Below are 11933 nucleotides of genomic sequence, written 5' to 3'. Positions count from 1 at the left end.
TTGCAGTTTTTGGAAGTATTTCCCCCCCAGTCTTTTTAGGCTCTACCTTTCTTCCTGTCTATATGTCTGTCTTAGCTGGTTATTCATTTAGGTAAATTTGAAGTCTTTTCTGAGAAGTTTTTATTGGCTGATGAGGTAGCAGAAAAGGAGTAATTTCCAGAGATCCACTGACTTGCTGCACTGCATAAGAGAAGGATAAATGTTCAGAAAATTTCAAATAGCTGCACAGGGCATCCCCCTGCTCTGACATTGAGGACATTTTTCCCTGTTACAGCTGGCATCATCTGTCTTATAATTTATGTGAAGTGAGCAAGCTGTTTTAAACCTGTAGGCTTTGTTTAAACAGCACAGTCAGAGATTTATGATGTGTGCTCTTGAGATCAATGTAGCCTGTGTATCACTGTTAGGTGTTTACTTCCTGCTTTCTGTGAGTGAGGTTTGTGCAATGTATGTATTGAGCAGAGGTTCACAGCTCAGACAGCTTGTGGATATTATCAAAAATGGCATCCCTAAAGAAAATTCCTGCCTGTTTAGCTCTATTTCTTGCAATTACTATCAGAAGCTACCCAGGACTGAGAGATTTGGAGATACTCTGCATGTAGAGGAGTCAGGCTACAAGCTTTTTGTAGCTTTTTGTTTTGTCCTCTCCTTTATCTGTGCTACATGCCAAGATGCAGCAACATTATCAGTGAGTGGTACCTTGAGTGTCCAAGCAGGAGGTGGCTTGCCCTGGAAACACAGATTATCTCTGTCCATGTCTCACCTACCTGCAGCTGTGTGTGCAGGTCACAGCCACAGAATCTTTCACATGGTGTCTGTCATTCCTGCCTCCACTGACTGTCCAAATCTGGGTGTAAAGTCTTGACACTGACAGCCACATTTACCTTCCATACCATTGATAATAATCACACGATTTTTCAAACCCATGGTATGCACAGGCAGCCCTGTCACAGGCAGCCTGGGGGCTGGGCAGGGAAATAATCTGTGGGTCTTTTTACAAGTGAGAGAGAAACAATCATCTCCAGCAGCAGAGGGAGCAGGTGCCTGGTCCTGACTTGTGCTGATTGCTCTTGTGGTGCCTTGGGGATGGCAGAGGGGCTGGGCATTGCCATCCCCTACCTGCTCAGCTTCTTCAGAGCATGCAGCAATGACCCTTCCCCAGTCTACATCAAGTGACAAAGGAGAAAGTCCCCTTGCCTCTGGACTTTGACACAGCTGAGCTCTTCTGGGAGTTTTCACAGAACCCCATGGGAATTTTTCTTCCCCTGCCCAAGTTCTCTTTGTGCTGTGTATTTGTCTCTTTCTCCCATTACTTCCTTCCTGTTGTGCTGAGCTCTAAGAAATTACTACATTGTAGAAATTACTACATTGCTCACAACATAATTGCAAAACATCAAGAATTTATTCATTTCCAAGTAGCATAGAGTCTGAAGTTAGGCGCTGCCTTTGTGTTTCTTCATTCTCATTTTCAATCAAGCCAATCTATATACATGTTTTCAGACATCTGTATAAATTATGCAGCCACTCAGGGAGTTCCCTGTTTACACACAATATTTCCAGAAGCACTCAGAAAGATTCCCACGCTTCTTGTACTGTTTCCTGTCCTTGGGCAAGACGCGGCCCAGGAAAGCGTTCCGAGGATGATTCCCGTAGAAAGTCTGAAATCAAACAGTGGAGAGGTGTTGTGATAAGGCACGAAATGATGACACAGACACTGCTGCTCTCGAGGGGAATAAAAAAGAAAAAACTTTCTTTTCTGACTCCAACATTTATAGTTTTCCAAAGGTGACAGTGGATTGGAGGGTGACAGTGCCACCTCTCCAATGCCACTGGACAAATCAAAAGTCCATAAATTCTCTCTACTTCCATGAAAAAATGCAAAACATAAGTTATTTACAGAACTGTGTGTGAGAAAGTTTGTTGAAAGAATGTAAACATCAGAAAGCTTAACAAAGTCTTACAAAATCAAGGCAACAGAGAGGTTCCTGGGGTTCTTCCCAGTGGGAAAGTACATCCTCCACCCTTCCCGACCAGCCAGCCCTGAGCTCTGACAGGGGGAAGGAGGGGACTGCCCAGTGGAAGCTCTGCTTTGCATGTCCCACTAAACTCAGCCCTGTCTTCTGCATTTGTGTTTAATTTGGCAGGAAGAGAACAGGGACGATGTTCTCCATGAACAGAATGGTTCATAACAAAGCTGGTAATGCTGTGTAACCTGTGCTGGGGGAGGTGCTGGTGCAAATACTGCTGCCTGGGCTGATGAAGCTGGAAATTGGCCTGTACTTAGCTGTTTTTCTAAGGGAAAATAAATAAATTTTTTTTAAAAATTTAAAAAGTAAAAAATGGAGTGTTTAGTATTAAATGATCTGGATTATTTGCTCTCTTCTTTTTTTCCTTTTCCATTTTCCCCCCTCCCCTGCCTATTCAACTGCTAAGTGATTCCAGCTTCAAGAACACTGTGGCATGCTACTTTAGTCCATACTGTTTGTGAAGTCTGTTGATCTGACAGGATTTCTTGGTTACAATACTGTGTAGTTTAGTCTTATTTTTCTTGTTTCAGTGACAGATGGTTATTTACTTACCTCTTTGATATTTTCCCCTGGGTTGTAGTTGCTGGGGGTGAGACCTGTTAAAGGGGAGACACAATGAAATGTTTTGTATTTAGAAATAATGAATTAGGCAAGACACTCTCATGTGCCATAATGCTACAGCTGACAGAGGTCTCAGACTGGAATATCCAAGTCTAACATCTATTGCTTCCCAAACCATCCATTGCCACTGATTCTGCACTTTCTGCAAGTATTGATGTTTTGTAAGACTATTTTCTTCTGCCTGCCAGCTCCTCTTAGACCAATCCTCTCCTTGCCCTGGTTTTGCTGTCTGGAAGTTTTGCAGCACTCATTTGGAGATTTGAGCTGGTGTTGAGCTGCAGGCCTGGCTCCTCAGCAGCTTTCCCCAAAGTCCCACTTAACTGAATGCCAGCTCTGTTCCTCACCCATAACATCGTGTTTTAGCAAACACCTGGGAGCTGGGCTGTGGTATCTGTCATGATGGGACAGCTGTGATGTGACAGATATTACTCATATTGAGTCAGGGGTACCTGTAAATGCAAATTACATTGTGGAAGGCTTGAGGAGATGCTGGCTTAGGGAGCCCAAGATTTTCAAAGCAGACTGGGGACTGCTGATACCTGTAAACCAGCAGCACAGCTGTTGCAAAGCAGGTAAGAACTGCCACTTTTTAAGAGCCAGCTTTGTGCAATAACTTCTGGGTTGGTTTGCCTGTTCTTTCAGAACTCATTTCAGAAAGTCTTCCAGGACCAGTCAGCTCTGATGACAGCAACCTTCCACATTCTGCTGTGCATTTTTTCTCAGCCATTTCAAACTTTGAGCATCACTTCCTCAAGCAAGGATTTATTCTTTCCCTGAGCTGAGTGGAATCTGAATTCGTGCCAACAAACAGCATTCTCAATACACAGGAGCTGGGCTGTGGGACTGGAGGTGTGAACCACGGGCTGTGGTGGGTGCTCACCTGCTCTGCTGTCCTCGGCCAGGGTGCCCAGCAGCTCTGGCAGGAGCTGCAGCAGGGAAGAGCTTCCAAGGCTGCCCAGCCTCTCCAGGTTTAACCTGGAATCTTCATCAGCTGCCAAGGGAAGGTGACAGAAACAGGCACAGGGTGAGGCTTTCGTTTGCATCCCTGTTTGTCTGCCTCAGGGGATTCCTGAGCAGCTCTGCTGGCCCCACCTGTTGAAGATTTTCATGAAAGCACCAACCATCCATCCTTATTTAATTCTTCTAATAGGGGGTAGTTGGTTTTGTATTCCTTTCCTTCCAAAGCTTTGAGAAATAGAAACCTTCCTGATGTTAATCTCAGATTCTCATTTCTCTGGTAGAAGTTTTGTTACAAAAGTTTTTGACCAACAGCAGCCCCTCCTGTCACTTGAGGTACTCAACCTCACCCTTCCAGTACACAGCCAGACTTGTATGTAATTTTAAAAATTTTATTCTAGTTCATCTCTTTATCAACTAGTTCCTATGCTGAAGCTTTCCTGTGAATTTCCTGACAAAATTTCCTGCTCAAGACCTATTAACCTGCTCAGTCTTGCAATTACTAATGCAGTAGAAGTTGTGGAAGGGCAGGAATAAAGGTAGGGAAACTTGCAACTTATTTTTGCACCAAAATTCCTGGTGCATTTCAGTCATCTCTCATTTAATGTGTGTACCAGTACAGATGTTACCAGTTTTTCCAACACAACAGCTTGCTGGTAGCTGATAGAGTTAATCTGTCTATGCACAAAGAATTCAGAATTCTGTGCCAGCCTGTGCCCCAAGGCAGGTTGCCAACAGAAGCCCTTGGCAGTGCAGTATTCCAGGTAACTTGGGTTTTTTGCAATCTGAGCAGTAAATTTCATCTTTGCTCATACATAGCAGACATCCAAAATTGTGGGCAACCAGAGGGTGTCATTATCAAACGTTATTTGTGTAGATGAATATAATTTTGTAATTGTATTTGTAGGTGACCCTATGGAGTCTCAGTTGCTCTGACCTGCAGGGATGTGTGTGACTGTAGCTCCTCACATGGACATGTAAGAAAATAAACTGAAATAATCTCCCAACATTTCAAAAACTTGCACAAAGATCAGGAATTTGAAGACCTTGGACATGCCTGTTATTGGTTTATTCACTGCATAAAAGGACATTTGCAAAGAACAGTGGAGATTTCATTATAGGACTCAAAATAAGAATACAAAAAATTCCCAGTGCTGTGTGGGGACAATCTGTATCTCTGGCCATGGATTATTCTTTAAATCAGAGCAGTGCTAGCAGGTAAATTTGCTTTGAGATTTAAAAAAGGAAAAACCCAAGCCAAAACCAGCTCTCTTTAAGAGAGTTCCTCTTCTGTCTTCTCCTGCCAGACTCTTCATATTATCAGGGAAGATCTGAGAGCACAGTGACTTGAACCTAATGCAATAATGCTTAGAGCCAGCTATGATGTGACAGATATTACTCATATTGAGTCAGGGGTACCTGTAAATGCAAATTACATTGTGGAAGGCTTGAGGAGATGCTGGCTTAGGGAGCCCAAGATTTTCAAAGCAGACTGGGGACTGCTGATACCTGTAAACCAGCAGCACAGCTGTTGCAAAGCAGGTAAGAACTGCCACTTTTTAAGAGCCAGCTTTGTGCAATAACTTCTGGGTTGGTTTGCCTGTTCTTTCAGAACTCATCTCAGAAAGTCTTCCAGGACCAGTCAGCTCTGATGACAGCAACCTTCCACATTCTGCTGTGCATTTTTTCTCAGCCATTTCAAACTTTGAGCATCACTTTCTCAAGCAAAGATTTATTCTTTCCTGAGCTGAGTGGAATCTGAATTCGTGCAAACAAACAGCATTCTCAATACACAGGGGTCTAAGAGAGATTTGCCTGTTCTTGATGTTTGCAATAGGTTTCCCCCTTTTTAAACACTAAATAGCTTATTTAGAAGGGGGGAAACAGGAGAGACTGTGCAGCCAAGTTTCTTTAAGTTACCCAGTGCCTATGAGTGAGCTGAAGGCCAGCTCCCATTCAGCACTGCAAGGCTCAGATACCTTTTTCTCCTCCATGCATACTTTTGTTTCCTGGATCTCAAAGCAGCAGGGGTAACAATTTAGGACACCCAGCCTCCCCATTGCACAAGACCAGCAGGCACTGCTGTGTCCCTTGTGCTGCTGGTGTCCTGCTGTCCCTACAGCTGGGCAGCACAGACACAGGCCCCTTGGAGAGCACCTGCTGCTCTTACTGCCCCAACCCCCGTGTGATAACCATGAAAATCAAAATACTCTTACCTGAGTGTTGGTAAGACATCTCACTGGCATTGATGATGGGGAGAGACAGGAGAGGGCAGGAGAAGCTGATGATAATGAGACAGCAAAGTATCAGTTTATGCATCCTTGCTGTGTTGGACGTTCTGTCGTGTCCAGCCCTGTAACTCAGAGCTCCTGGCTCACTGTAGCCTCAGCTCCCAGTTTCTCCCATTATATAGCCACTCATGACCTCACAAACACCATCATGTTCTCTCCCCCCTTCAAAAAAAGAATCCAATGAATTTATTGCCCATTGATTCTAAATGGAAATCACTTTGCATTGATGTAATTTTTCAAGGTAACAGTTCATAGACAATAAATTTACTGTCTTATAGCTTGGTGTACAAAATGGATATTATATCAAACCAAGCACAGTAAAGTTTATAAATCTGGCATTTAAAAAAAAGTAACTTTCAGTTATAAATCATGAGTTAACAAAGGGTCAGACGTTGGTTGAAATGACCAGGGCAATAGACAGCTGATTTATGAGCCTTAGCAGTCTTGACGCAAAGCATCTGATATGAAATGCACTTTTTTTTTTTCCTCTCTCTTTTGTGAGATGGATGAATGTGTTGTGTTGTATTTGTTGTGCCAGAAAAAAAGTAAAAAGAGAGGGAGTTAAAAAAGCTTGTTAACTTACAAAGATAATACTAGGAGAATTCAAATTTTAAATTTGTTTTGCTCCCCCTTGCAGAATTTCACATTTATTTATTTGGGAAGACCTCATCCAATGGTGCCCTAGAGAATTGCCTTGGCAGAGAAAGTGCAGCTTCCATCTGGAGACTTCTTGGTACATATAAACTACTTTGGTTGATGTTAAACACAGGTCCCTCTGTAGACTGGAAGACCATTTTCCATTTCACTTATCTTCTCTTTCAGTTGGAACTAACTACTTAATTCTGAGTATGTTAGCAAGGTTTTTCCCCTGTTTGCCTATTGCTTTTGCCTAATGCCAGCACAGGAGTTGCCTTATGTCATCTCAACACTTTAGTCCTTGTTTCCCTCCATCTAGCCTATTTTGTCTTCTTCACTTACAGTTTGATTTATCACATCACAGAGCAAGGACTGACTGGACTGGTCCCTCACCTCCATTCTCTATGCAGTGTCATATCCAACTGTATAGAGCCTTGAAAATAACAAAAAAAAGGTAAGTTTATGGCAATATTCTTTCCTCTTAATGGTGAGAAGATAATGTTTGTTCGTAACAAATTGAGGTTTGTTACTTTTCTGCCTGTTTGTTACTTTTCAAAGTTTTTGTCTTCAAATGCTCTTCAAAATACTGTGAAATCCAACTTATGTTACTAGAGTTGTTTCCTTATGCTGAACTTTGTGATAAGTTTAAGTTGCAAAAGGTGTGAACTTCCCTGCTTCTCATCTTTTTCCTTTATTAGCATTTCCTGCTGAAGACGAATTTTTATATTGTGCATCCTGTGGCTCCTAAGACTAAGACAAACTGGCTACATCACTCATACAGAACAGAAGTATTTCTGCTGCAGGTCTAAACACCTGCATGGAGAGCAGGCCCCCGTGGGTGGGCTAAAGGGCTCTGGAAGAGGTTGAGGCTGGAAAGCACCTCTGGAAAGGTTTCATTTCATCCTCCAATTCCCCTGCTCCAAGCAGGGTCAGCCAGAACAGCTGGTCCAGGAGTGTGTCTAGCCAGGGCTGAATAGATCCAAGGATGGAATGGGACAGAATTTCAAAATTAAGCTTGATAATGCCCTTGGCATCCCTGTGTGTGTTCAGTGCTGTGATCTGAGCGCACAGGTGGGTGTTGGAGAGGTGGGAAAGGACCAGCAGAGGTTCTGCCAGCCTGAACTTCTCTAAATTTCCCTGTGTACACAAAGAGGGTTGGTGTTTGACTTGCCTTGACTATTGAACATATGCTTCAGGTATCTGAACCACAAATCCTGTTTCTCTGCACTTCTCTTTGCTGAAGTGAATGTTTATGACAAAAGAATTTCTATACAGAATTAACCTAATGTGTTTTATCCCCCTTTTCCCTGTGCTTCCCTGTGAGAGAGGTAAGTAGCAAGAGAGGAATTCTCTCTCCTCATCTGAGTCATGCAGCTCTTCGTTCCAAAACTGCAGACAGTAATTAGGTCTGATTTGATGCATGACCTCACTGTTGGTGCTGGATGCTCTGTACAAATGCTTCTCCTTCAGTGAACTATCAATGACAATGGTATTATCAATATTCACCCTAGGCATCCTCCAAGGAAAGCTAATGAAGCACTCTTACCAGCAGCTGCTGTCCTTTGCCTTTCCTCAAGGAAGACTCAGCCTCTTAGAGCCACCCTGGAGTGCGTCATGCCCAGCTCGGGCAACCTGCCCACAGCTTATTGCCTCTGAGCTTGTCACTTGGCCACTCTCCTCTGTCACTTAGCCACTCTTTCCTCTCCCAAAATGTCAAAGGCGTCCCCCTCGGGCGACAGCGCCAACGTCATCGTGCCGAGCAAGGAAACAGCTCATCCTGAGCAAAGGCACAAAGCCCTGCGTCCCTGGGAGAGGGAGTCACCGGGAATGGCACTTTGGAAACTCGGAAATCCATCGGAAACTCTTCCGCAGTGTTTCGTGGGGGAAGTTTTCAAAGTCCTTCTTTATGCTTGTTTAGTCTTTGAGGTGCCTCGGGGCAGCAGTAGATAGATAAATTACAGTAGTAGGGTTAAATAAATTGCTGAGCAAATTCCAAGCAATAAATATATGTTAAACTATCCTAAAAGTTATCCTTCATTATCAGAAGAAGCAACAATTCCTACTTTAATATGATGGCTCATGAAGAACAAGTTTCTAGTATAGCCAAGACAACTTTGGAAAAAAAAAATAGACTCAATGAAACCAATCACAAACATCCCCAAAAAATATCTACTTCTGTGTAAAACAGTATGGATGAAATGTAATCTATAATGCAACAGTTCTTTCCCCTGTTGCTAAGTGCTTTATGGCATGCAAGCATGAGTTGTTATTAGTCAAATATTGTGACAGTTGGCAAAACCAGGAATTCAAGGTGTGATTTACCAGTAGCATTTGTATGAGAGACTTCTTCAGAGGATGTAATTTCTGGTGTAAAACTTCAGCTTGAATTTAGTTTACGGGAAGAGAGGTGTGCAGTAGAATGATTTTGTATTGGCACTGTAATTGCAGGTGAGCTCGTTATTGTTATATTATTATCAAGTACCCATCTCTTCCTTGAATTTTACTACCATTTTTAACTTAACATATTGCTCCAATGAGTTATACATTTTGACTGGAAAAACATTTGCACTGTTATTAATTTTTCTGGTAGGCTTTATTGTACAGGAGTTTGGGGTCTTTTGCTTTGCCATCACTGCTGATACCTGTTCTCATTAACTAAATAAACTAAAAAGTTTATTTTCACTTAAAGTTTAAGATTTTAGCTAACTATTCAGCTACATAAGATGATTCCTGGATTTATTTTGCCTACTGAAATAGCTACCTTGTGAGATCATATATGCAATAAGGTGGTTTTTCTCTGCTACTAAATTACTTTGCCCTATTTATACTATGCCTTTTAATGTGTGCTGGAAATAGCCTGTTTGGGGAATAAGGAAACCAAAGGAAAAAACTAACCATGAGCTGCTGTTAACTTTCTTTTTGAAGGTGCTTCCTCTGTGTGTGAGCTGTAATGCATAGGAGTATTTAATCTTCAGAATTTATTTCAATGTTTTGTAACACCTCTGAGAGGTTCTGACCTAGGCTCTCTTGGTTTGAAGGTGTGTAGGTGAGTATGTGCTTGCCTGGACACACACCCTTGTGATGATGGGTCCTTAGGCCTCTCTGAAGATATTTTATTTTGCGACAGAATTGGCAAGGTCTAAAAATTCTTGAGCACAGGATCACAGCTGCCAAAACACTGCTCCTCTGTAGTAGAATTTCCACCAGTTTGAGGGGAAAAAACTCTCTTGCTCCTTGGCCCTGCTGGGCTGGCCCACTGTGGTCTGGGTATATTCTCCAAGTGAAGCTTGACAGGCTGGTCCCTGCTTGCCCTGTCCTCCCAGCACTGCAGAATTACCAGCCTGTTTGATGTGAAGGAAAGTAAATCTGGCATGACTGAGACTTGGAAATCCAGCACGTCAATATCTTATGGGAATTGAATTCTGGATAACGCAGACACAAACAGAGGAGCAGAAACCAGATCTTGAAATAGGGTTTCTTTCACCAAAAAAAAAAAAAAAAAAAAAAGGTGTAATGGAACTAGCTACGCAATTACAGTTTATTTTTAAAACTGAAATTATGACAGGAGAGTGTGTGAGGAAAGAGAGGAACACATCTGCAGCAAGGCTGGAACTTTCTTTGTACCTTTCACCTCCTATCCCAAGGTATCCCAAATAATCTGTTCAACTCTAATAAGAAATTTTGATCTGGATAAAAGCAAAATAAAAACTTCTTTGTTACATATTTCTGGTCATGACACTGGTCATCAGAGAAAGCAGCAGGAAGGAGCCTTGCTGAAAGGCTCGGGCTGTTTGTTAGCTCTGCCCATCCTCGTGTCATCAGTCCCAGCTGCAGGGCAAGCAGGAGCCTTGGGCTCATTTGGTGGAGGTGCAGACGTTTCTGTCACACTGCTGCACTTGGAACTGCTATCATTTTCCAGTTTGGGTTTCTTTGTCGCAGAGAACTCTGCTGCGAGACATTTCCAAGGTAAAATCTTTACAAGTATTTCAGTAGAGCAGGGTAGTCCAAATCAGCTCTGAGCTAGCCAGCACTCCAATCCTTTTTCCCTGAGGTGGGGACTAGGGGGGCAGAGAGGAATTGGGAAGAGAAGAGACAGGAGAGGGGGAGAACAGGGACAGGAGCTGGGAAGGGCAGGGACAGGAGAGGGAAGAGCAGAGACAGGAGAGGGGGAGAACAGGGACAGGAGCTGGGAAGGGCAGGGACAGGAGCGGGAAGGGCAGGGACAGGAGTTGGGAAGGAACAGGGACAGGAGCTGGGAAGGAACAGGGACAGGAGCTGGGAAGGGCAGGGACAGGAGCTGGGGGAAGCAGGAACCGGGCCAGGCGAGCTCGGGGTCCCGCCCGGGCTCGGGGGGCGCTGCCCCGGGAGAGGGCGCTGCGGGTTTGGGCTGGGCTCGGGCTGGGCTCGGGTTTGGGTTTGGGTTTGGGTTTGAGGGGGTCCAGGGTCGGTGTGTGTTTGGCTGGGGATGTGCGTTTGGATTTGGGGAGTCGGTGTGTCCGTGTGTTGGTTTTGTCTGGGGGCGTCGGTGTGTGTGTCTGGCTGGGTTTGGGGATTCAGTGTGTGTGCGGTGAGGTTGGGGTGTTGGTGTGTTCAGGTGTGTGTGGTTGGGTTTGGGGGTGTTTGTGGGTTGGGGTTTGGGGTGTTGGTGTGTTCGTGTTTGGGGGTCACTCTGTTCATGTGTGTGGTTGGGTTTGGGGGGTCAGAGGGTTTGGGTTTGGAGGTGTTGGGTGTTGTTTTGGGTGTGTTTGTGTGGTTGCATTTGGGGCAGTATCCAGGTTTGGGGGTGTTGGTGTGTTTGGGGGTTAGTGTGTCTGTGTTTGGGTTTGGGGTGTTGGTGTGTTTGTAGTTTTGGGTCACTGTTCATGTGTGTGGTTGGGTTTGGGGGGTCAGTGGGTTTGAGTTTTGAGGTGTTGGTGTGTTTGGGTTTGGGGTCAGTGTGTTTGGGGATGTTTGGTGTGTTTGGGTTTGGGGGTCAGTGTGGTTGGGTTTGGGGGTGTTGGGTGTTGTTTTGGGTGTGTTTGCGTGGTTGCATTTGGGGCAGTATCCAGGTTTGGGGGTGTTGGTGTGTTTGTTTTGGTGGGGGTCAGTGTTTGGGTATGTGGTTGGGTTTGGGGGTATTGGGTGTTGTTTTGGGTGTGTTTGTGTGGTTGTATTTGGGGCAGTATCCAGGTTTGGGGGTGTTGGTGTGTTTGGGGGTTAGTGTGTCTGTGTTTGGGTTTGGGGTGTTGGTGTGTTTGTAGTTTTGGGTCACTGTTCATGTGTGTGGTTGGGTTTGGGGGGTCAGTGGGTTTGAGTTTTGAGGTGTTGGTGTGTTTGGGTTTGGGGTCAGTGTGTTTGGGGATGTTTGGTGTGTTTGTTTTGGGGTCAGTGTGCTCGTGCCTGTGGCTGGATTTCGGGGGCA

The 11933-nt window shown here is 44.3% G+C and overlaps 1 protein-coding gene across 1 annotated transcript; it reads right to left on the bottom strand.

The window, feature by feature from the left end:
- Window positions 1-1383: 1383 nt before the first annotated feature.
- On the bottom strand, window positions 1384-5956 carry UTS2 (urotensin 2). Its single transcript, XM_041419813.1, has 4 exons — window positions 5822-5956; window positions 3529-3639; window positions 2580-2623; window positions 1384-1658 (listed from the first exon to the last, which is right to left on the bottom strand). Exons 1-4 carry the CDS (start codon window positions 5922-5924, stop codon window positions 1542-1544), a joined length of 375 nt encoding a protein of 124 aa, XP_041275747.1. The 5' UTR covers window positions 5925-5956; the 3' UTR covers window positions 1384-1541.
- Between the last annotated feature and the right edge of the window lie 5977 nt (window positions 5957-11933).

Source organism: Onychostruthus taczanowskii, unplaced genomic scaffold (genome assembly GCF_017590055.1).
Source record: "Onychostruthus taczanowskii isolate IOZ18803 unplaced genomic scaffold, ASM1759005v1 scaffold61, whole genome shotgun sequence".
In the NCBI taxonomy this organism is placed as follows: domain Eukaryota; kingdom Metazoa; phylum Chordata; class Aves; order Passeriformes; family Passeridae; genus Onychostruthus; species Onychostruthus taczanowskii.
Note: the sequence above shows the minus strand (reverse complement) of the source record. Positions and strands in the feature narration are given on the sequence as shown.